The sequence below is a fragment of the Nothobranchius furzeri genome, chromosome 5, assembly GCF_043380555.1.
Source record: "Nothobranchius furzeri strain GRZ-AD chromosome 5, NfurGRZ-RIMD1, whole genome shotgun sequence".
NCBI lineage: Eukaryota > Metazoa > Chordata > Actinopteri > Cyprinodontiformes > Nothobranchiidae > Nothobranchius > Nothobranchius furzeri.
Genome location: NC_091745.1, coordinates 40,800,650 through 40,826,740, shown reverse-complemented (window position 1 = coordinate 40,826,740; position 26,091 = coordinate 40,800,650). Strand labels below are relative to the sequence as shown.

At 45.4% G+C, this 26,091-nt stretch overlaps 1 protein-coding gene across 5 annotated transcripts; it reads left to right on the top strand.

Annotated features, from left to right (window-relative positions):
- The first annotated feature begins 16,326 nt into the window (after nucleotides 1-16,326).
- On the top strand, nucleotides 16,327-25,221 carry LOC107396297 (transmembrane protein 158). Of its 5 annotated transcripts, none has more exons than XM_054740453.2 (4): nucleotides 16,327-16,805; nucleotides 19,774-19,873; nucleotides 20,001-20,133; nucleotides 23,874-25,221. In XM_054740453.2, exons 3-4 carry the CDS (start codon nucleotides 20,058-20,060, stop codon nucleotides 24,665-24,667), a joined length of 870 nt encoding a protein of 289 aa, XP_054596428.2. In that variant the 5' UTR covers nucleotides 16,327-16,805; nucleotides 19,774-19,873; nucleotides 20,001-20,057; the 3' UTR covers nucleotides 24,668-25,221. The 5 variants fall into 5 exon arrangements, with proteins under 5 accessions (XP_054596428.2, XP_054596426.2, XP_054596427.2 ...); XM_054740451.2 differs by having other exon boundaries at nucleotides 19,758-19,873; XM_054740452.2 differs by having other exon boundaries at nucleotides 19,774-20,133.
- The last annotated feature ends 870 nt before the right edge of the window (nucleotides 25,222-26,091 follow it).

Genomic DNA, 26,091 nt, shown 5'->3' with positions numbered 1-26,091 from the left:
ATTTATTGGCAAATTATGATGGAAAGAAAAAGCTGGTCTCCTAAAAACAAGTTATATTTCTGGCTCTCACAGAACTGTGACTTCTTCTGAAAGAAGTTCCTCTGTCCTCCACTCGTTAGCTGTATTAATGGCACCTGTTGGAACTTGTTGTCAAAATCACTATCAAAATTGTAGACATGCACCAGGCTGCGAAGACTGGATCTGCAATATGTAAGCAGCTTGGTGTGAAAAAATCAAATGCAGGAGCAATTATTACAAAGTGGAAGACAGGACCTATACTCTCCCTCAATCAGGAGTTCCACGCAAGTTCTCATGCTGTGAGGTCTAAATAATCACAAGAACAGTGAGCAAAATGTCAGCATACGGGGTGGGGGGTGGGGGGGACCTGGAGAATGACCTGCAGAGAGCTGGAACCAAAGTTACAAAGGCTACCATCAGCAACACACTACGCCACCAGGAACTCGAATCCTGCAGTGCCAGACGTGTCCCCCTGCTTAAGACGGTACATGCGCAGGCCTGTCTGAAGTTTCCTGGAGAGCATCTGGATGGACCAGAAGTGGATTAGAGAACGTCATGTGGTCGAATGAAACCAAAGTAGAACTTAAATACTCTACTCATCGTGTTTGGAGGAGAAAGGATGCTGTTGCACAAAGAACACCATAACTACTGCAAAGCATGGGAGTGGAAACATCATAATTTGGGGCTGCTTTTCTGCCAAGGGACCAGGATGTCTGATCCATATAAAGGAAAGAATGAATGGGGTCCTGTATCGCCAGCTTTTGAGGGAAATTTCCTTCCATCAACAAGGGCATTGAAAATGAAACATGGCTGGGTCTTCCAGCATGACAATGATCCCAAACACACCACCCTTATAATGGAGTGGCTTCGTAAGAAGCATTTCAAGGTCCTGGAGTAGTCTAGCCAGTCTCCAGATCTCAACCCCAAAGAAAATCTTTGGAGTGGGTTGAAAGTTCACATTGCCCAGCGACAGCCCCATGTAATCACTGCTCCCCAACTGATATAAATGTAGGAATGGGCCAAAATACCAGAAACAGTGTGTGAAAACTTTGCAATAACTTACAGAAAACCTTTGACTTCTGTCACTGCCAACAAAGAGTATATAAAAAGTATTGAGGTGGGACATCCTTATTAACCAGAATAAATATTTTCCACCTTAAGTTGCAAATACAGTTGTTAAACCTACCTATCTATCTATCTATCTATCTATCTATCTATCTATCTATCTATCTATCTATCTATCTATCTATCTATCTATCTATCTATCTATCTATCTATCTATCTATCTATCTATCTATCTATCTATCTATCTATCTATCTATCTATCTATCTATCTATCTATCTATCTGTCTGTCTGTCTGTCTGTCTGTCTATCTATCTATCTATCATCTGTCTATCTATCTATCCATCCATCCGTCCGTCCGTCCGTCCATCCATTATCTATCTATCTATCTATCTATCTATCTATCTATCTATCTATCTATCTATCTATCTATCTATCTATCTATCTATCTATCTATCTATCTATCATCTATCTATCTATCTATCTATCTATCTATCTATCTATCTATCTATCTATCTATCTATCTATCTATCTATCTATCTATCTATCTATCTATCCGTCCGTCCGTCCGTCCGTCCATCCATTATCTATCTATCTATCTATCTATCTATCTATCTATCTATCTATCTATCTATCTATCTATCTATCTATCTATCTATCTATCTATCTATATCTATCTCTATCCCTATCTCCCTATCCCTATCCATATCCATATCTATATCCATATCCATATCTGTCTGTCTGTCTATCTATCATCAAAAAAGTAATCCCATCGACAGGTTTTGGTGAGATAAAATGTAAAAACGGTTTCATCTGAAGGTGTGGTGGTCTATTTTGTTGTTTGTCGGAATAATGTGGACGAAGATATTTTCAGAAACAATGTAAAATGATAAATGGCCAGAAAGACACACAGCTTTCTGGGATTCTACAACCCCGCATGGTGCTTTACAATACAATCAGTCATTCAAACACTCATTCACACATTGGTGGGAGGAGCTACATGGTTATGAATTCATACTTAACTCCACTGCCGACATCATGTAGGCAAGGCTTTAGTCTGGAAACATAAACTGGCTGAACGAACCACTTTGAACTCCAAAGCAACCATTGGTCTTGGTTGTAACTTAAAACATAACATTTGTACCAACATCTCATGTTTACTTTCTAAGTCTTGATGGATAAAAGACGTGGAGATGAAGACGTTCATCCGTATGTTGAGTTATAGCCTCTCTGATATGTTTTTTTTTTTTGGAAATGTTTGCATAGAGCGCTGAAACAAGCTGACACACAGCTGATTAAACCAGAGGAGGCTGTCTACGAGTGTGACAGAGAACGAGTTAAGAAGGTAACCAGACCGCAGGGGTCCAGGAAACCTGACTGAGGCTGGGAATGTCATGGTCCGTGGTGAGCTGCCTGCCAGTAATCATGTCTGTCCTCTGTCTTGTCTGCAGGTGGGCGTGTCTGAGAGCAACCAGCTGCAGCTGACCCTGTCATCAAGGCCCAGGGGATTTAAGGAGCAGTGTGACACTACTCCACGCCGGATGATTACTCTGTTTGGGTAGCGCTAGCATCTTGACCCGTCTCAAGTTTGTTCATCTTGTTAGAAAACCCGTCGCCTGAAAGTTCAGACAATTCTCCCCTGTTCTCCTCCAGGTTTCCCACTCCATCTCCACTCGTCTACATAACCAGCTTGGATTCCTGCTCACACTGCTGTTCCCCTGGCTGTCCGCTCTCAGCCGCTCACCTGCCTTCACCAGCATCCACACCCGCCTCACCTTTTTGGACAAACTGGACTTTGCTCTCTGGACCTCTTCAGCTCTCCCGGACCTGACCGAGCCCCCTCCTTGCCGCCTGCCTCTACCGGAAACGGTAAGCTCCAATCTCAGCCAGTATCTCCATAATCCTTCTGGAAACTCGCCGTCTCCTCCCTCAGAACCCCACCTTGGAATCCTGCTACCAGTACGCAGCATCTCCAGTTCCCGTTGCTACTCCTTTAGATCCTCATAATAAATCCTGTTTTTACACTCACCTGTTCTCCGTGTGTGATTCTGCATGTCGTGGGTCAAAAAACTGCCTCCCATCATGACAAGGAAGTCTATCTATAATAAAGAAGCTGGTTAAATGCCAAGGAAGAGAAACTTACTTCCTTAATTAGCTCATTTAGCATAGGAAACACAGGCCCATCCTATAACTCGCTAGAAACGTGGCTCCTGCAGCCTTATTAACAGGAAGTTGTGTGAATAAAGGAAAGGTCAGGATCATGACTAGCCTGTGAGAGCGTGTTTAAGTTTTGGGTGTTTTCTTCATGGTTGAATCACCAGTGCGTGTGATATCATAGTTTGCGTGATTTATGATAAAAATCTCCTGCCCAGAGGTTTATTTGAATAGTTTCTCCAGATTTGGTGAATTTTCTTCACCAACCATTCTGACTTGAGCTGAAACCATACACACTGCTAAACTAGTACAGCGACTCGCAGAGATGAAATATTCTATTTGATGGAGTGATGACAGAAGAGGGCTGACGTCGGACAACCTTGTGGTTCTTTGGGAGATTTGTTGTATTCATGAAGAGCCACAAGGCACGTCTGAATGTGAACCAGTGTGTCTACTCGTTTTTTATGTGTAACTCAGATTTTCCAGCTCCAATCTCGAGTTGATCCTCCTCACAGCGAAGAACCGTATTCCAAGGAATGCTTTTAATTTTATTAGACATCTGAGAAAAGGAGAGCGTCTTTGATGCCAGCTTTTCAAGAACAAAGTGACTTCTGACTGATGCTAATCACCACCACAAAGCAGAGACCGAGGAGGAAGATGACGAGGAGCCAACATCACATCACTCTGCTGTGGTGTTTTTTTAACGAGTCCTCCTTTGATCTGACACGCCGGCAGAAGGTGTGAAGTCAGACTCACTGAAGAAGAGGAAGAGGGGACGTCGGCGAGCTAAAACCAGGGCTTCGCTCCCACTGACTGTCGTGTATCAGAGTGAAGCCGACGTCTCCGTCTGAGGCGGAACAGGACAGAGGAGGAAAAATGAGTTTCTGACACTGTGGAGATCCTAAATATGATCAGAATCAGTCAGCTGACCCGCTGACTCTGATACTCACATCTGCACCGTCCTTCGAACACTCTGGAATACCTTCTACAGGGGAAAAAACCACATGCATGACACATTCTTAACATAAAAACAAAATTCCTCCATTCGTTTTCCTCTGCTTATCCGGGGTCGAGTCGTGGGGGGAGCAGCCTAAGCAGAGAGGCCCAGATTTCCCTCTCCCCAGCCATTTGGGCCAGCTCCTCCAGGGGAATCCCATGGCGTTCCTTGGTCAGCTGAAAAACTGTTCCTCCAGCGTGCCCTGGGTCTTCCTTTAGGTCTCCTCCCGGTTGAACATGCCCGGAAAACCTCACCAGGGAGGCCTCCAGGAGGCGTCCTGACCAAATGCCCGAGCTGGCTCTTCTCGATGTGGAGGAGCAGCGGGTCTACTCCGAGCCCCTCCCGGATGACCAAGCTTCTGACCCTATCTCTGAAGGAGAGTCCAGACTCCCTGTGGAGAAAACTCATTTTGCCCGCTTGTATCCGTGATCTCGTTCTTCTGGTCAACACCCAAAGCTCGTCACCATAGGTGAGGGTAGGAACGTAGATCGACCGGTAAATCGAGAGCTTTGCCTTCTGGCTCAGTTCTCCTTTCACCACGACAGATCGGTACAATGACCGCATCACTGCAGATGCAGCACCAATCCATCAGGCCCTCATCCCTGACTCGGAGAAGGCTTTCTACCCTTTTCCGACTCCAGACCACGGTCTCAGATTTAGAGGAGCTGATTCTCATCCCAGATGCTTCACACTCGGCTGCGAACCGCTCCAAAAACAACCTCATGTTCAAAAATAATTGTGATAATTAATTGGGGTTTTTTTTTTAGAAAGAGGAGCAGAAAATCCCATTTTGTTTTACCTTTTCTAAATAACAGCAGGATTTTGTTTGAATCCAGACAGAAAAACATCTGTCTTCGTGATTTGATGCTTTAATTTGTATCTAAATCCCATCTGGATGTTTTGTCACCTGAAGAAACGCTGTGATGCTCGACGTCATCATCAAATGGATTGTTTTTCTTTATGCAGTAAAAATCTTATAAATCTCTCAACTTTGATGGATCAAAAGATCAGAAACGCACACTCAGAGCGTCTGAGTCTGTTAGACTTTTATTCAACATTCATTGAAATTGTATTTACTACCAAAAACATTATCTGAGTGATTTAGTCCATTCCATTTTCATCCGCTTATCCGAAGTCGGGTCGCGGGGGCAGTAGCCTAAGGCGAGAGGCCCTGACTTCCCTCTCCCCGGCCACTTGGGCCAGCTCCTCCGGGGGAGTCCCAAGGTGTTCCCTGGCCAGGTGAGAGATATAGTTCCTCCACCGTGTCCTGGGTCTACCTTTAGGTCTCCTGCCGGTTGGACGTGCCCGGAAAACCTCATCAGGGAGGCGTCCAGGAGGCATCCTGACCAGATGCCCGAGCCACCTCAGCTGGCTCCTCTCGATGTGGAGGAGCAGCGGGTCTACTCCGAGCCCCTCCCGGATGACAGAAATTCTCACCCTATCTCTAGGGGAGAGCTCAGCCACTCTTCGGAGAAAACTCATTTCGGCTGCTTGTATCTACGATCTCGTTCTTTCGGTCACTAACCAAAGCTCATGACCATAGGTGAGGGTAGGAACGTAGATCAACCGATAAATCGAGAGCTTCGCCTTCTGACTCAGCTCTCTCTTCACCACGACAAACCGGTACAACGCCCGCATCACTGCAGATGCAGCACCAATCCGCCTATCGATCTCACGCTCCAGTTTTCCCTCACTCATGAACAAGACCCCGAGATACTTAAACTCCTCCACTTGGGGCAGGACCTCATCCCTGACCTGGAGAAGGTATTCTACCCTTTTCCGAATCAAGACCACGGTCTCAGATTTAGAGGAGCTGATTCTCAACCCAGCTGCTTCACACTCGGCTGCGAACCGCTCCAGTGAAAGCTGAAGATCACGTTCTGATGAAGCCAACAGGACCACATCATCTGCAAAAAGCAGAGACCTGATCCTCAGGCCACCAAAACAGATGCCCTCCACACCTTGGCTGCACCTAGAAATCCTGTCCATAAAGGTTATGAACAGAATCAGTGACAAAAGGCAGCCTCGGCAGAGTCCAACTCTCACTGGGAACGAACCAGACTTACTGCTGGCAATGCGGACCAAGCTCTGACACCGGTCATACAGGCCCCTAACAGCCCGTATCAGAGAGCCTGGTACCCCATACCCCCACAGGGCCCCCCGAGGGACGCGGTCAAACTCCTTCTCCAAATCCACGAAACACATGTAGACTGGTTGGGCAAATTCCCACGCACCCTCCAGGATCCCCCTAAGGGTAGAGCTCGTCCAGTGTTCCACGGCCAGGACGAAAACCACATTGCTCCTCCTGAATCTGAGGTTCAACAATCCGACGGACCCTCCTCTCCAGAACCCCTGAATAGACCTTACCAGGAAGGCTCAGGAGTGTGATCCCTCTGTAGTTGGAACACACCCTGCGGTCCCCCTTTTTAAATAAGGGGACCACCACCCCGGTCTGCCAGCCAGTGGGACTGCCCCTGATGTCCACGCGATATTGCAGAGCCGTGTCAGCCACCACAGCCATTATATCAGTACATGACAAGACAATCAATTTTATTGATTTCTGAAAGTTTATACATCATTTCTGAAAGGGAAAAACTCCGGAAAGCTGCTTTAACATTCATGGACTCACCCATCCTGACTCGTGAAGGGGAAGGCTGTTGTTGGTTTAGCGTCCAGGAAACACCAGAGAACATCTCGTCTTGAAGAGGCTAACCATAAGCATTAGCAGCAACACCACCACGTAGAAAAACATACCCAGGCTTCTATTATTTGTGGAGATAAAACATCAAAGTTGCAAGTGAGTGGTAGAGTCGCATGGCTATCATCCAATCCGAAGCGAGATGTCCAAATATCAGGAAATAAGACTCCAAATCCTGCCACGGGCCCAATCCCAATACTTGCACTTGCACCCTCGTGCCCTTCATTTACGCATTCCCAGCCAGGTGTGCGAGTGCGTAGGGTGTCCCGATTCTCAAGTGCGGAAGTTGACCATGTGGATGTGGATCGAATGTGGATCGTTATGTTGATCTTGGCCCTCTTTCTCCATACTCAAAACCAGTTGAGACCAGTTTGGGGGTGAAAATTGATGCTGGACTTAAATTTGATGCTCACATCAATTCTGTGATCCGGTCCAGTTTCTTTCACCTGAGACGCCTTGCAAAAATCAAGCATATGCTGTCAAGAGCCCACCTGGAGCGGGTACTCCATGCTTTTGTAATTTCTAGGCTTGATTATTGCAACTCTCTCTATGCAGGGTTGTGTCAGTCATCACTGCGTCGCCTACAGGTTGTGCAGAACAGCGCAGCCAGGTTCCTGACTGGGACCAGGAAACGGGACCACATCAGTCCGGTTCTGGCCTCCCTGCACTGGCTTCTGGTTTGCTATCGTTCACAATTCAGACTCCTCGTCTTTGTTTACAATTTCTTCCAGGGTGGTGCTCCCCCCTATCGAGCCACGCTCCTGAACAGACATTCCCCATCACGCGCTCTGCGCTCCTCTGACCAAGGCCTGCTCGCTGTCCCTCGTTCAAGGTGTCGTACTCGCGGGGACCGGGCTTTCTCAGTCCTAGCACCGTCACTATGGAACCAGTTGCCACCCTCAGTTAGGCTGTCCCCATCTCTGCCAGTCTTTAAGAGCCGCCTAAAAACCCACCTCCTCCGCTTGGCGTTTCCTGAACATGTTTGATTTTGGTCCTCTTTTATGTTGATTTTTATCTCACAGTTTTCATTGGTTCAAATTTTCCCTTGTTTTACACATTTGTCTTCTATTAGAATGTTTCACATTTTTTGTAATTTGTAATCTGTAATTTGAATTGCTTTTATTTTCTGATTTATTCACTTTATTTAACTTTGTACTGTACAGTGTTCAGCGCCTTGGGCTTCCTGACAGGGTTGTGGAAGGCGCTTTATAAATAAAGCTTTGATTTGATTTGATTTGACCACGCCCCCATTGCACCCTTAAACTGCACTTCACCCAAGTCTGCAGCGATGCGGACCTCGGGCAAGGGTATTACCCACAAGTCATTGCTGCAGGAGAAAAGGCTCAAGTTCCTTTTCTGAAAATATGTATTTTCTAATGAAATTAGTTCATTTCAGGACGATTGCTCTAAAACTTTCAGACAAAGCAGCAATAAATGTAAATTTATTTCAAATAACCATTTGGCTGTTTGTTTAAAAGTTGTTAATAAAGGTTTTTTAAAAGTATCACAGCGACCAGCAGCCGATGACGCAATGCTCCCTGTCTCAGTTCTGCAATTATTTGCACACTTGTGTACCACGCACTCGAACCCTACTGCGCACTTTCTCCAAGTGCACTTTGCTGAAGTCCGCAGTGCGACTGTTGAGATTGGGCCATGTTGTGCCACTCTCGGCAGCAGCAGACAGATTGCTGATCCATTGGGCTTTTTTGCCCTGAGTATGGCTTGCAAGGCATTCATTCTGTCACGCCCTGTCCTGTCTACTCTTAGGTTTTGTCTGTTCTCCGTTAATTGCTCCCACCTGCCTCTTGTTTCCCAATCACCATAGCTCCCGCTCCTCTTGTATTTAAACCCCTTCTGTTCTGTGTTCCCTGTCGTGTCATTGTTTCAGTGTTCCAGCGTGTGACTCTAATAAATCAATGTTAGAAGTTCTCGCCTGCCTGCCTGTTTTCCTCCCCGCGTGTGGATCCTTGCCTCACCTCAGCTCACCTCGCCACACGCTCGTGACAGAATGACACGACCCCCTGAAGGGTCCAGCGGGGAGATCCTCCCATGGAAGTATTTATTCCAGTTCTTCTCCGCCGACTATCGACCGGCTTCTCCTTCCCCAGCTCCAGCTCCGCCTCGCCGCAGACGGCGTCCCCGACCTTCTGCCTCGGCGTTCCTCGCCGCCCTTCCGGAACCAGACGGGACGTTGGAGGGAGAGATGCTCCGGGATCGCTCCAGCTTCGAGGGCACGAGGTTGGCTTTCTGCTCCCCCGGGGTTGGTCCACAGCGTGGGGAGAGACGCCGGAATCCACCGCAGCCCTGCGCTTCAGGACAGAGCTGCGAGCCCACCGCTGGCCGTGCTCGGCGAGCCAGTTCGGACACGCCCCCGGTCAGACCAGCTGTCCCGTCTCCGGCCGAATCGGCGTCTGCAGGAGGAGGAGCTGCGCTCGCAGCCCTGTGGGCGGAGCACGCCAGTCTACAGGTTGAAACAGCCCAGGTTCGTCAGACCATTGAACTCCAAGTCCTCCAGCTAGATGATCTGCTCGCTGAACTCCGCGGGCTCCAGCTGGACGATCTGCTCGCTGAGCTCCAGCTGGACGAACTGTTCGCGGCTCCGGCTGAACCAGCTGTCCCACCTCCGGTCCACTCGGCTCCTCTGTCATCTGTGGGAGGTGGAGCCACACCCACAATCCAGCCAACTGAACTGGCCAGTCAACGGGCTGAGCTGGTCCGGCTTCAACAGAGCGCCCATTCTAATCAGCTCCGACTCGACGCTCTGCGCTCCCTGTCTTCAGCACTAGCACTGCTCGTTCACTCAAGGTCTGTTCCAGGGGGGGTCCAGAAGCAGACGGTGCAGGCCCAGAAGCAGACGGTTCCGGTTCCGGCCCAGAAGCAGACAATGCGGGCCCAGAAGCAGACGGTACCAGCCCAGAAGCAGATGGGTCTGGTGCAGGCCCAGAAGCAGACGTTACCAGCCCAGAGGTCAGCGGTTCGGGGACCGGCAGTCCAGAAGCCAGAGGACCAGAAGCGGATGAAAGTCACCACCGCCTCCATTCCAAGGGTCGACGCCTCCATTCCAAGGGTCGACGCCTCCATTCCAAGGGTCGACGCCTCCATTCCAAGGGTCGACGCCTCCATTCCAAGGGTCGACGCCTCCATTCCAAAGGTCGACTCCTTTGTCGCCGGTCCTGCCTGTGTCCCCGGCCCAGCCTGCAGGGCTCCTCTACCGCAGGCGCCGCCCTCCCAGGGCCCGTCGCCTCCTCTTCTGCCCCAGGCGCAGGCCCCCAAGGGTCCGTCCCCATCTCCTCATCTGCCCCTGGCACAGGCCTCCAAGGGCCTGTCCTCGCCTCCTCATCTGCCCCAGGCGCCGGCCTCCAAGGGCCCGTCGCCTCCTCATCTGCAGCAGGCGCAGGCCTCCTGACTCTGCTGATCCCTGCTGCCTCTCCTGTGGTCCCTCGGTTCCTCTGGGCCCTCCCTCCGGGTCCCCCTCCTCCCGCCCTGCTCCTTGTTCCTGTGGGCGTCTGGGATCCGCCCTTTGAGGGGGGGGGGGGTACTGTCACGCCCTGTCCTGTCTACTCTTAGGTTTTGTCTGTTCTCCGTTAATTGCTCCCACCTGCCTCTTGTTTCCCAATCACCATAGCTCCCGCTCCTCTTGTATTTAAACCCCTTCTGTTCTGTGTTCCCTGTCGTGTCATTGTTTCAGTGTTCCAGCGTGTGACTCTAATAAATCAATGTTAGAAGTTCTCACCTGCCTGCCTGTTTTCTTCCCCGCGTGTGGATCCTTGCCTCACCTCAGCTCACCTCGCCACACGCTCGTGACACATTCCTACCAGAGACCACTGCAACTGTATTGATTACATTAGTGAACTACACATTTAAACACATTTGAATAAAAAAATGACATCACCTTTTTAATGTGTTCTAAAAACTCCTGCGTTTCAATCCGGTGAGTTGAATCAAAGAGAAAACTAAAATCTGCAGGATGGTCGCCCTCAGGAACTGGAGTTGGTGGCGTCTGGGTTAATGCAAGCTGCAGTACGATAAAAGGACTAAAATTTGTTTTACTGAGCTGTTGATTGGCTGGTTAAAGGGCTCCTCCTCACTTATCACTGAAGTGGTGGACACCTGGTCCCATAAGATACTCTAAGAAGGGCCAAAGCCGCCTCCACCTCCTGAGGAGGCTGAGGTCCTTTGGAGTTAATTACCATCTGCTAAAATCTTTTTATCACTCTGTTGTCCACCCTGCTGCGGTCTGTTGGGGTGCAGGCAGCTCTGACCGAGACAAGAAGAGACTTAACAAGCAAGTTAGCAAAACTAGCTCGGTTCTGGGCTGCCCACTGGACTCAGTCTGGGAGATGTGTGAAAGAAGGATGATGGTGAAGTTGACCTCCATCTTGGAAAACCCCTCCCACCCACTGCATTCCACTGTGGAGACTATGGACAGCTACGTCAGAGGCAGACTGAGACATCCTAGATGTAAAACAGAACGCTACCATCGGTCATTCATCCCCTCTGCAGTAAGAGCATGTAAATCCTCAGTTTAACTGGTACTGGCATTATCCTGGTACACAATAACATCAATGCAATACTCAGTATGTATTCAATACTTGTGCAATACCAGATGTACTATGGGTCTGTGTCTCATGCTGCATAGTTCTGGAAACACAAATGTTCTTATAATCGATGTTTTCAGTGGTTGAAGGTTGCAACAACAGTTTACTGCCTTTGTGTGTTTACCTGTAACCTTGTTAATATCATCTTTATTTAATCTGAATTTATCCATATGAGTCGATTGAGAACTCATACTCCTTTACAACGACGATCTGGCCAAGAGGCAGCAGCATCCTCCTTTTCTCTGAGCGTATGTGCTGCTGTAGCGCGTGAATTTCCCCATCAATAAAGTCTTTTTTTCCTTTTTTTTAAATAAATTCTATCAACCGTAGATTAATTAGTACATCTGTGCAGAAAATTTTCTTCTCCTATTTGATCAATAAAAAATATTTATTTGTTTAATTTTGTGCTATTTTTGAGACTTTTCATTCATCAGAGGAAAATGACCAGAGAACAACGATATTTATGTATTGAACTGGAGATGTGGATAATGGACATTTGCTCTGGTCTGCGGTGCTTAAACCTGAAACTGCAGGGACACTGGGAGTTGATCACTAACGCACGCTCCAGGATTTGTGGGACCACCATGCACCCGGACCCTTGTGCAGTGTTTCCCAACCCTGGTCCTCAAGACACGCTGTCCCGCATGTTTTTCATGTTGCCCTTTTAAACACCAGTGTTTCCCTGCTGCCACACACCTGACTTAAATAGCTGAGTGATTAACAGGCATCTGCAGCTCTTGATGTCCTCCTGAGGAGGCAATGTAAATCAGGTGTGCTGAAGCAGAGGCATGGAGAACATGCAGATCAGTGTGCTCTGAGGACCAAGGTTGGGAAACACTTCCCTTGGGGAATTTGTTGTTGTTTTTGTTAAAATGAAAAAAAGCTTAATAAAAATACTTTATTAAAAAACAAAATAACCTTCATGAGTTTCTCTTTGACTGCGTTCTTCTGCAGGAATACTCGTGAGTGCTCCACGCGTCCTCATTTACATTTAAAACCATGAAAAGGTTGCAGGGTTTAAAATAATAAACAACAGGAACGTTATGAAACTTGGCTCCATGTCAGAATGTTTAGGATAACGCTTTTCTAACCACATGGTGGGGAAAGAAGAATGATAGGTGTCCCATTCTGGGAGCAGATGGAGGCTCGGGCCCCTCTGGGAGTCTGAAAATGAGCAAACACACTTTATTGCTGGAAATGTGACATAAAACATGAAATCAACTCAGAGAAAGTCCCGTCCTCCTTGTCGACAGCTCCGCCGCAGAGCGCCTCCTCATTATGTTTCACTCTAATTAACATTTTTAAAAATGGCTCACGATCTGTCAAGTTTGAATGGCAGAGACTAGTTTGGGCTGGATTGAAGTAAAAGCTGTTTTTTGTGCTCAACACTGTTGTTTTTGTGTTTCAGGTACAAGCAAATCACTGATGAAAGCGGCCAATCCTCCTCTTTCCAATCGCATCCGCCTCCTTGTTCCCACCGTGACGGTAATCACCTACTCTTGTTTCAGGGGACAGTTTCATTTCCCCAGCAGAGAGCCGACATGGCAAACAAGCCCACACATCTGCAGCAGCATGTTGGGCAGGAAGCACAGCCAGGCCTGTCTGAGGTGACCTTTGGTGAACCAGAGAGTGATTCACAGTCCAAATCTGCCTCAAGGGGAGGCGGGGCCAGCAAGCAATCTCACACCATCTCCGCTCCCAGAGGCCGAGGCGGCTGATGGGTCTCTGCGTGCAGCGAGCCCGACGAGTGTGATGTTACCTCACTGGACCCGGTTCACTCTGACAGCCTCGTGGGTCCCTTCACTTACGTGTGCTCACGAGGGCTGAGGAAATTTCAATCTGCGTTGATCTGCAGCGGCATCACAAGTCGTCATGCTCTCTCATCTCACACAGCCGCCTTTCTGAACGGGGATTGAAATCTCTGCTGCAGACAAATAATGCTTTTGTTGTGTTCGCTCTCAGCTCACACATCCTTTTCACTGCTTGTGTGTTTTTAGTTATTTTTCTGCGTTTATTATGACCGAAGAATTTGAACCGCAACAGATGGTAACTTGATTTGAAGTTTTTCCGTGCAGTTTTCATTTACACGTGTTCAGAAAGACAGTTTCGCTCCACAGAGAGGATCTGCAGCCTGTCCTGCATGTCTTCATTAAAATCAAGCAATGTTAGTCGGTCAGTATCATACTTATGCATCAGACCGACATTTTCCTTCAGTCATGTGTTATGTTTAACCCTTTAAATTCCAATGCTCCAGAAAAATCAGGAAATTATATTTTTATTATACTCTCTATTTGATGACAAGGACATCTGTGTCTCACTAACATCATTATTATTTTTTAAAAATGGCTTTTGCGCAAACTGATTTTGAACAAATAAAAGTAATCGAGATTAATTAATTACAAAGCCTTTAATTAATTAGATTTAAAAACATTTAACGTGTCCCACCCCTAATATTAAAATAATGATGTTACAGTGATAACTAACTTTTACATTAACTGATCTGTTCTTGCAGGATTTTGAGTCTTTATCTCCAGTTTTCTCCTCTGCAGGGACTTGAGTGGATGAACTTGTCTTTGGGAGCGCTTGACTCACTTGACAAGATCTTTTAAATCCTAATTTTTGTCTGGTCTTAAATTTGTAATTTGGTTCCATTTTCCAAGGAGATGTGTAATTCTGTTTGTGTTCCTCCTTGATGTTGGGTGAAGTTCGTCTAGAGCAGGGGTGTCAAACTCATTTTAGCTCAGGGGCCACATTGAGGGAAATCTAGTCCCAGGTGGGCCGAACCGGTAAATTAAAAAAAAACTTCAGATTGTTTTCTTTGTTTTAATACAATCAATATAAAACAAGGCTGGAGCCTGAGGACAGTGTAGTACAAGTACAACACCTGAAGAATAAAAAAAATCAATAAATAAAAAAACATTCCTTAGTGATTCAAAGAGCTTACAGATCACATGGCTAGATCCGTTTCAAGCAGCACTTAAAGTATATTTGACTCATTTTACTTAACATCTTTTAGCTTTCACCAGCACATCAATATCAGAAGTCACATCCTGAGTGGCAGCCAGCTTCAGGATGTGATTCAAGTTCTTGTGTGAGCCTTGAGCGCAGCTTTGGTTTATTTATACTCATTACAGAGAAAACTTGCTCACAAAGATAAGTTTGTTTTCACTCTAAGCTGTAAAGTATGAAAATAAAGTTTACACAACCATCTCGCGGGCCGGATTTAACCCGCTTGCGGGCCAGATCCGGCCCGTGGGCCGCATGTTTGACACCCCTGGTCTAAAGTCTGTCATGATTGGGCCAAAATTGAATGAAAAGTAAAAGGTCACTAAAATGAAGACATACAATAACTAACATGCACCTGTGCAGCACCACTTTCCTGATGTGAGTTCACATCTTTGAAATGAAAGGTAATAATTTCCTTTAAAGATGTGGTTTTTCAGTGAATAATGAGGTATGAGGTGACCTCAGTGGCCAGCAGAAGCTAAGGTCAGTCGGGTTCAACAGGAAATCTAATATTCATCTGCAGCTTGATTTTAGGATGCTTGATTAAAACAAGTCAAGTCACGTCTCTTAGCCCACATTAAAGTTACTCATCACTAAAACTTCCTTTTGCATAAATAGAAACATCTTCGTCTTTTCTGGAGCTTCACCTGCATTTGTATGTAACTCTGAGCTGGCATGCTCCGTACATTTCATCTGTAATTGCAGCTGGTCTGATCACAACAATCACAATTTTGTTATTAGTTGTAATCACCATTGTTACTGAATAAAACAGAATTTCCCAGGAAAGCCACGGTTTTGTTGCCTTGGAGATGAATTCCTGACAGCGTTTGGCCGTCTGACAGGACCTCTAGAGACAGGGGGGCCTTCGCTGGCCTCAGATGTAAAACAAGCCATTTAATGCTGCTGCTTTATGGATGCATGAACCCGGTCCTCGTCTCCTAATTAAGCCAGATGTGTGTTAAGGCCGGTGGGTCACACTGACAGCATCTGACGAAGCTGATGAAGACCAGCCAGGAGCTCCGTTTCCTGAATAAAAGAGCCCCACTTTCAGAAAATGAATCTTTTATACACTTTCCCTGGCAAGAGGAGACTTTTATCTTTCTCCATTTGCATTTTTTATAGCATAATTAATGAGCAAGAAAGTCATTTACATTTCCTTGCCCTGTTCAGCGGGATCCTGTCTGGAGCAAATCAGAAGACAGTTAGGGGAGCGTGTGTGAGAGTTTAGGATGAGTTTATGAGACCGGAGCAAAGAGGGGGTGGTGGTTTTAAAGGAGAAATAATCAAAGGTTGGGGTGAATCTGCTGGAAAGAGGAGGACAAGAGCTTTCAGGTGCAAATTAGGGCTAAAGCATCTTCACCCTCCGCAGGCGCTCACAGCAAATACAAAGAGGCAGGACTCTGAGGCGAATGACACCATTTACAGCAGGACCGATCGTGTTCGCTTCTTCCACTGAGATGAAACAGCATGATTCATCACTACTTAGCTTCTGGTCCATCACACAATTTGATTTAAATCCTATTATCATCCCTAGGGCATCGTAGAGAAGTGAGTAAACTGGTGTTTTCTCTTTGAAACCCTCTTGTGTGTTGTTTGTTAAACTTGGAGCCGAATGCAGTTTGAGTCAAACCCAGTTCAGAACTTTATCTGCCAAAACCTAATGTTGAGGGTCTGACCTCATGAGGAAATTACTATGCAGTGATTTTCTCCAAAATGACTGTGCTTAAATTGCTCTGAAAAGCAAATAATCACATCAGCGCCAAGAAACTTCATTTCCCATGATGCTTTGCACACGGAAGCATTGGGATGATGTCACCGCCTAATACCAGAAACACGTTCTGCGGGAGGCGGGAGCTTGGACAGCTTTCCCGCGACTTCAAAGACTATAAATCATTAACGGAACAAAGAAAACTCCGTTCTTTTGCCCAGGATACCTGGCGGTAAGGACACGCTTGTCGAACGCTCCGACTCCCTTGAGCACGCGGAAGCTCTAAGTGCCCAAGTTGAGCCACGGAACCGCTGGAAAGCCACTCCAACTCCATCAGGACCTGACTGGGAACGAGCGGAGCTCCATCCAGCTCTCAGAGACGCTGTAAGTTGTCAAACTCAGCACAAAAGAAACTTCGTTCTCTTTGTGTCCAGCCCGTGGAGAAACACTCACGGAGAACGCCAAACAACGGAGAAAGCATCAAACCGACGGACGACGCCGAAAGCTGCGGAGAAACACGGAGAACCGTCAAATCAAAGAGGGAGGGACGCCTCGCTCTTCTGGTGATCAGAAACTCATCTCTTTCTCTCTCTCCTTCTTCTTCCGTTTCCTCTATAGTCCAGAATAAGCAATAAAACCGCGCTATTGCTTAAAAAGTAGCTTCGTGTTTTCCTCTTTCGTCCTAAACACGTCCGTCGGATCATTTTGAAAGAATAAACTGCTTATTTATCATTGTTTGAATATCTTTAAATGTTTCCTACTATGGCCAAGTGGTGAAACTAAAAGATATTAACTTGTGATTAATCTTTTGTGTTGTTTCATGATCCTTTGAAATGTTTTGAGTGATTTAAGGTTAAGTTACTACTGATTCTAAGTGCTTTGGAAGTTAAAGTGCAAGTTGCCACCCCCACTTTAGCCAGACAAAGGGGTCAGCCATCTTGTATTCAAGACTCCATTTTGAATCCATACACACGCACACACACACACACACACACACACACACACTCTACTCCTTTGTGAGAACAAAGGACACCATTCATACATCCTCCATCACACGCAAACACATCCATCTTTTATTATATCACATGGTTATTATTCATTTATGCCACTGTTTATTCATTTGACAAATTGTTCAATTAAATGTTATAAAATTCAGATTTTCGTCTCCAGTAGCTTTGTTGTGTCGAAGAGAAGTCTCTGCTCCAAGGATTCTACGAACTTCAAGAAAGACTGATAAGAGTTTTGGATTCAATTTTTCCCCGGTAGAACGGGGTGGTGCCCCGGAGATGTCTAAGAATATCTTAATTAATTAATAAATCAGTAAATATTCTCATATTTACAGAATTTATTGAAGAATCCAAAAGTAAGTTGAAGCTTACTAATTGTGCGCTACCGAATAACCCCAACACTGACCAGGTGCTCAAGTTTTATTTAGCATCATCCGATAGCATCAGACAGAGCAGCCAGGTGTGCCCAAACCGCAGCAGTGCTGCACAACGGCAGAACCACATGTTTACTGATGTGTCTGGCTTCTCCTCAGAGAGACAAACACAAGCTAACAGAGCAGAGAACAGGTGAACTCACAAGAGATTAGCATGAACTGATGACTGCACTTTTTATAAAAAGAGACAGAACAGGTGAAATATGGGTTTTTAAAAATAGCTGCAACCTACCTAGATGCTCTCCTGTGCAAAACGAGGGAAATATCTCCTCTCAGATCTGCATCATGTAAAATAAAAAGTAATCGTCCAGGTTAAAGACGGTTAATGAGGTGAATTAGAAGATTTTACATGTTGAGTGATCCTGTTGTGTGTTCGTTTGTGCAACAGAACAGAGTTAGAATCCCAAACTTCTCACTATTTTATGTCTATTCACTTTCCTCGTGTCACTACTCTGTGGGTAACTATAGTAACCAGATAGGGCACCGGCTGGCTGTTTTTATGACTGAAATAAAAAAAGAGTGGCTGCTGCACGGCTGGCCTTTTTTATGAGAACCTTTAATCTGAAGTGAGACCTTGTTTTGTTGCAGAGAAATCTACTGTGACACCAAAACGAGCAAAATTACTTCAAACTGCTTCCAGGATGTCAAAAATCACATTTTTATGAGATTTGATTTCATTTATCTTCCAACACATAATGAAAAAAAGCATCATGCACAGTTCTTAAAGCTGCGGATCTGTCTGCACAGTGACCGCTCTCTAAAGCTGATCTCACTAAATAAACCAAAGGTCAGAGGTTAATCGTCCCTGGATGGCACAAGGATTAACTTCTTATGTTTTAGAGCAATCACTCAAATGCAACAGCTGCAGACAAAATGATGTGACCTTATTGTGTCGCCTGGAATCCAACCAACTCACATTATAAATCTCCACATTTGTATCAAACACACAGAATTTTAAAGTGTCATACATCTGCATCTTTAGAGGGACGTGAGAGAGGAGCCCATCCTCCAACATGACTACATGAACCCCAAGATTGCAATACATTGTTGGTACTTCTTGGTCAGTGACAGAAACACCCACAATGACCACAGAAATAAAAAGTCTACAAAGTGTATCTGGTCAAAGTCAGACATGGCTTTTCAACCATGCTTCAATGGAATTATTTTTTTAAATGACCTCATGGAACAGGCCTGGCCAAAAACCCTGGCATCCCTAACTTAATATTTTGTTGCGAAATCTTTTGAGACATTCCCTGCAAACGATTCCGGTAACTGTCAATGAGACGTCTGCTCCTCTCAGCAGGTATTTTGGCCCACTCCTCATGATGTCTCAGGTTTTAAGTGCACCTGTTCCAGATGGCATGTTTCAGCTCCTTCCAAAGATGCTCTTCAGGACTGAGGTCATTACTCATAGACGACCACCTTAGAATAGCCCGAAGTTTTCCTCTCAGCAGTGGCGGCTGGCCAGTAGAGGGCGATAGGGCGCCGCCCTCCCAGTTTCCCCTGTGTTTTTAATTTTTATTTTAGAAAATAAATAAATAAAATTAACAATAATCACATATTCTAAGTCAATTGTGTGATTTGTAACAAAAATAAATCATATATATATATATATATATATATATATATATATTGGTCTCTGCCGATCTCTGCCGAGCGGTGGAGGCTGTGTGCTGTTTTTCAATCGCCCAAACAAGACGGGACCAGTTGTCCAATTGCTGACAAGAAAATCAAAGGGTAGGAATGGGAATGTATCCAATCAGCGTCGACGTTGTTTCAGAACGTTTCAGAAGCATGATGGGCGATAGAGCTACCGCCAAGGCTTTCGTTGATGTTCGGTAGAACTCGGAGAGTCTCGACTCCAGCACGTTTTTGGTCGTGACTCGTGACGGTCATGAGACATGGACGCCAGTGCGCCTACAACATGGATACCGGATCTCAGCAGCCACTGAATTCAGTTCGGTCTCTTCTCATACTATGGTTACAAGTTACGAATCCAAAGTTACATGTGATGAAACATGTTTGCAGTTGCAAAACTTGGTACAAGCTACGCTGAATATTGTCCCAATCCTAGTTCCATACTTCTCCAGTATCCGTTCGAGAGGAGAACTATGGTGGAAAAACTTAATGTCAAAGAGCTTGGACCAGATCAGCCCGACGTAAAGATAAGCCAGCAGGACAAGGAGAGAGGTAAACTGTACACACTAGGCTTCTCCCAAAATTGGTACACCAGGAAGCAGTGGCTAGCTGGATGCAATCACGCTAATGCGTTATTTTGCTTTCTGTGTTTGTTATTCAAAACGGCTGGGATCCACAGAAGGTGGATGTGGAACTTGTGTCTCATTGGGGACTCCATTCATTCTCTGACTGAGGAATGCAGCGCATCAGTGCAGCAGCCAACAAAGAAACGGAGGACGTTTGGACAGGGAGAACAGCAGCTGGGTGCAGAGGTAAGCTGTACATTACATTTCTGTAAACAAGACAATCAGAATCAGAAATCCTTGGTTGTCCCACAAACCGGGACATTTGTTTAATAACATGTACATTGTTTAATGTGCAATAACTGTAAAAACTAATTTCAACACACATACCTATTACACATATTTAATCATGTAAATGTGTATTTCAAGTAAATTTGTACATACATCAATCTGATTCCATTTTACTTGTTACACTTCTGCTGCAGCAAACAAATTTCCCAGCTTTTGGGACAATAAAACATTTCTGATTCTCAATGAGATGTTTTTACATTTGAAGTAAAAACATCTCATTGAGAACCAGAAATGTTTTATTGTCCCAAAAAGTGGGAAATATGACATTTGTAAGAGGATACTGATGACATTATTTCCTATGAAAGTGTTTCCACTTCCCATAAGTCCTAACAGTGTACATTTCTGGCATTTTGTCTAAGTAGTGTTTACTACCATTACTGTAACAGTGACCTGCTCATAATTTTTCGTGTTCACTCAAATGTTGAAATTAAACAAAATGTTTTTGTTACTTGCCTCTTGCATTGCCTATTTACCATTTATGGTCATGTTATTTTATTTGCAATTTAATGCAGTATTTTTCAACCTTGGTCCGCAAGGCAGCGTGCCAATAGTCAGACACACCTGGATTAATCAGTTTGTCCACTGATGTAAGACAGGAAATAAAAGAGCTGTGCTTAATTCAGGAAATAGTGAAGTTGTGCACAAAGCTCAGAAAGCACAAGTTTGTTTAAAAAAAATAGCACAGCCCCACCAAAAATATTTTTCAACAGCCGCCACTGCCTCTCAGCCATTCTTGGGTGTTTCCAGCTGTGTGTGTTTTGGGTTATTGTCCTGTCGCAAGACGCAGGACCTGCAACTGACCAAGCTTTCTGACACTGGCCAGCATGGCTCTCTCTAGAATCCATTAAAGAGCAAGTCAACCCCTACCAGAGTCTAACTCCACTCCCACTTCATGTTTGAAAGATGCAACAAATGCTGTTGCCTGGCAGACCGAGAGGGCGGAGCTGCTAACAAATACACACACACACACAGACTCACGACAGCATTGTGACATCATAATGTACCAGTTTACATCATAGCATACCTCTTAGCCAATAGCGGTGGCAGATTTAAATTCAAATACAGTGCAGAGTTTTTACCTGACAATGACACAACACTGCCAGTTTTAGGCAGAATATTTTAATTTTAACTATGTTTATGTTTATGTGCTTAGCAGACGCTTTTACCCAAAGCGACTTACAATATATTTTTTAACCTATAGGGCATGTTGTGATCTGTGGGGGAAACCGGAGTACCCGAAGAAAACCCATGCATGGGGAGAACACGAAACTCCACGCAGAAAGGCCGCAGCCGAGTTTCGAACCTGCGACCTTCGTGTTGCGAGGCAACAGTGCTAACCACTGTGCCACCATGCAGCCATAACTAAGATGCACTGAAGTGCCAAGTTATTGACTACACGTGTCTGCAGCACGATTAGACACTCGTTTATTTAGTTTATCAGCAAAAAAAAAAAAAGTTTATTTGGGGGTGACTTGCTCTTTAACTCATTCACTGCCACTGACGACTTAAGTCGTCATTTGCATGTTTTTACTGTGTGGGCGTCGGACGAGCCCCCGCACCGTGAGAACAAACATCTCAGCTCTGAAGTCGATCTTCATCCGCATACGTCACGTGATCAGGAAGCAGAACATCCATGTGTTGGATCGTTTTGGGCCGCTGCTGTAAAAAGAGTGAGGCGCAAACCGGAAAAGCTTCTGCCAATCACAATTCAACAACGGATTATGAAAGAACGGATAACGCTCGAAACGCGCGGATTCTTCCTGATGTAAGAGGTGAGTCTCCGCTTTGTTTTGGCGTTGACATCATCCTAGCGCGCAACGTTTTGTTACTCTAAAAAAAACCACAGTAAAAACGGTGAGAAACGCTGGCAGCGAATGAGTTAATAGTCTTGAGATTTCATCGTACCCTGCACCCAAAACACCCTGCCAAATGCAGCAAAGCAGCCCCAGAACATAACACAGCCTCCTCCATGTTTCACAAGAGAGACCGTTTTTTTATCGTGATGTGCTTCATTTTACCCTTTTGTGAACATAGAGCTGATGTCCCTTGGAAAAAAGTCAAATCTGTCTCATCTGTCCATAGGACTTCCTCTTGTCACCATGTTGGCTTATTCCAGTCTGGCTTTTTCATGATTTGTTTTCAACAATGGTGTTCTCCTTGGTCGTCTCCCATGAAGTCCACTTTGACTGAAACAAGGATGGATTGTGCGATCTGACACTGATGTCCCTTGAGCTTGAAGATCACTTTGGACCTCTTTAGAAGTTTTTCTGGAATATTTTGTTACCATTCGGATAATCTGTCTCTTTGATTTGTCATCGGTTTTCCTCCAGCAGCCACGTCCAGGGAGGTTAGCTGCAGTCCCATGGGTCTGAATAATATGTGCACAGAAACATCTATCTGCTTGGAGATGACCTTACAGCCGTTACCTTTAACATGCTTGTCCGTCATTTTCTTTCTAACCTCCTGAGACAACTTTCCTTCACTTCCTCTGGTCCACGTTGAGTGTGATACACACCAAAGGTCACCAAACAACACAGTGACCTGGATAGAGGCCCACTGACTGATGACAAGATTATAGACACCTGTGATGCTAATCAGTGGACACGCCTTGAATGAACACGTCCCTTTGGTCACATTATTTTAGTCTTTTCTCGGGGTACCATCATTTTTTACAGGTCTGTTTCATTAGTTTATTTTATTAAATAATTCAGTTGAAGCATGATTGAAAAGCAACGTCTGACTTTTATTGGTTACATTTCATAGATTTTTTTATTTGTTACTTTTGTCAGATTCAAGTTATTTCTGTGATCATGGGTTTTTCTTTCATTGACCGAAGGGTACCAAGGTTGTCCACACCTGTTTAAAATGGTAAAGGTGGGAAGACCCTGTGATTTGCTGATTTGCTGACAGATGTATTACATGCACTGCATTTATTATCTATGGGCATAATAATTCTATATCAGTGCCAGGCCAAAGGGTGATGATGTTTCTGTGAGGATTTGGATTACTGCTCAAAAATCATCCTCTTCAGATGTTTTATGTGGTCACCTGATGGATCTTTATCTGTTGTTGGTCGAACCATGCAGTCACTCTGTTATGTTTGGTAAATTAAAGGAACGACTGTACAAACATGTTTGGTGTCTTCTGTTAAACAGATCGACTAAAAGAAAATATGGATGTTCTATGGATTAAAGCACAAAACAGCAAATTAAAAGTAAGGAAATAAAACACAACGTGACCTCAATAAATAACGTTTACTCCTGGGATTAAGCTGCAGACCAATCTGCATCAGATTATATGCAGTCTTGACGTCCTGGATTACTGGGAGGGTTGTCCCTGCGCGCTGGAGCCTCCCGCCCAACACACACACACACACACACACACACACACACACACACACACACACACACACACACACACACACACACACACACACACACACACCCTCTCTCCCCTGTGATTCTGGAGCTCAGCGCTCACACCTGAAGTGACGGGGCGCAGCTCGGAGCTGTGGCGCGCGCAGCTGCGTCTGCAGGGCGCATTTGGAGAAGGATCTCCACAGGGAGGAGAGAGAGAGGAGGGGATGTGTGCTTATGTGACGAGACTTTTTTATTGAAAAACCATCTTTATCCCCACAGCGAGAAATCACCATCGGCTGTCCCGCACATCCCGCCTGTCGTCTTCCGAGCACCATGCGAGCAGGAGAGACGCGCCCGGTGCCATGCTGAACAACTCCCCGAGCCTGCTGCTGGCTCTCTCCGCGGTGGCTGCGCTTCTCCTGACATGCCGGGGCTGGAGCGACGAAGACCTCCTCCTGCCGCCCATCAACTCCTCCAACAGGTTCCTCGCCAACCTGGAGGTGGACGTGCGCTTCTCCAAGCGCTCGGTGGAGGAGAGCGAATCCTCGCCCGACGCCTCCCCGCTGCAGACGCTCCTCAGTCCGGCTCAGTCCCAGTGCAACGTGAGCGTCCACCGCCTGCAGCCCACCTCGCTGGTGGCCCGCTGGGACTTCGGCTTCCAGTGTGACGTCCTCATCTACACCACCAACAACCACGGCAGGGCGTTCTTCTCTGCCTCCTTCAACCGGGCTAACTCCCCCGTGGTCATCGAGCACCTCGGGGTCACCGGGGGCCAGCAGGAAATGAGACTGTGCGTGGGATGCGGAATGTCCCGGTACCGGAGGTTCGGTCATGGCAGGTCCAGAGGACAGCAGAGCGGGGACCAGGTGACGTTCTGCTGCGTGGACTTCAGCCTGGACGAGCTGAAGGGGGACAAGAGCTGGGGTCTGAACCGGAAGCCCATCGAGTCCACACTGGTGGCTTGTTTCATGACTTTGGTCATCATCGTGTGGAGTGTTGCTGCGCTCATATGGCCGGTTCCGATCATTGCAGGGTTCCTGCCTAACGGGATGGAGCAGAGGAGACCGAGATAACTGATCCAGCCTGTGCTGCTGCCTATGCTCTACTGTAGCCATGAATGAATGAATTAATTAAAGTGGAGCTTTGACAGATGCTGGCTGCTCCTTAACCTTTAACCCCCCTCCTCCTCCTCCTCACTGGGACCCCCCAGGTAAAGTATAAGGGATTATTACACTAGCCATTAGTAATCTATACTGGGACCAACGTGTTTTACCCTTGTAGGCTTAGATTCGTGTCAAACTGCCACATTTCCTCCTTAAAGGTGTTTGTAAACTTTTTAACCTTTCTAGACAGCTTTTTGCCTTATGTGTAGGACTTTTGCACTGAAGAATAAACTTTAAAGTGTGCTGTCTCAGTAGGCTGTTGACTTATAATCAAACTCAGTAACCAGAACATTAAATAGTTTTTTAATTAAACTTGAGAAGCTGTTATTTAAGACTGACATCTATAGAAAGAGACCATTTGAATGCTGTTATGTTTATAAAACATTGTTCTAATATGTGCTTATTTGTATTAATGTTCTAATATTTTAAATGAAAATAAAACCAATTATAAGCTTTGTCACGTTTTCTCCCAGCTGTCTTATTTATGGGCTTTGCTATTTTAATTCGGTGGATTAAATTCTGGGTTCACTACTGGTTGGAAAACAACAGAAACTTTCAAAATAAAATGCTTTTTATCATTAAATGTGTATAGATGAGCTCACAATAATAATCAGTGACACTGCCATGAAAATCCAACTTTCTAGTTGTGAACAGTTTAATGTTGACATGTGGTTTTATTCTGAAAGAGCCGTGCAGAGCTGACTGACTTACAGGAAAGTTCATATTTCAGGAGAGACGGTTGTCACGCTGTCCACATTTATATTTTAATAACTCCAGGAGACAAAGGAGAGGCGGGCTGTTATGAGGGCCAAAGGCTGTTTTATGGTAATACTTCTTCAAACATGAATCATTACTTTAGTTTTTTTCGTTCTTCATTTATATTCCTAGTGCATCCTCTCTCAATGAACACTTCATACTTTCTTTGAAAGCTTTTGTGTCACAAAAAGAAAAAGACAGGCCCTTATGCTCGGAAACTTTCATCTGTTTTCCTTTTTATTCAGATCCAATCTGCTTTAAAAGGCTTTTTTTCTTTCTTTTTGGGCACAAAACTAAACTGTGAGGATGAGTTATCTTGCTGATGTGAACTTGTTCATGTCGCTCTTCAGATTAAGACTTGTTTCCATGAGATTAAATGAAGGTGAAATAAAAGGAAAAACGTATTTTAAATAAAATGATTAGACTATTGTTTCATAACAGAATTGTGGGATTTTATTCTTATTTTCTAGATGCTTGAGATTAACCTGGCATAAGAAATTGGCCGCCTGCCTTTAATCTGATTTATTTAAATGCTCACAAATACATTTTCCGCATTTTAAAACTAAAAAACTATTTTG

What these genes read in the sequence shown, in the direction of transcription:
- LOC107396297 (XM_054740453.2), top strand. Translation starts at nt 20,058, where the DNA reads ATGCAGCGCATCAGTGCAGCAGCCAACAAAGAAACGGAGGACGTTTGG. An exon ending in AACAGCAGCTGGGTGCAGAG is followed by an intron (nt 20,134 to 23,873) that starts GTAAGCTGTACA and finishes TTATCCCCACAG; the next exon opens with CGAGAAATCACCATCGGCTG.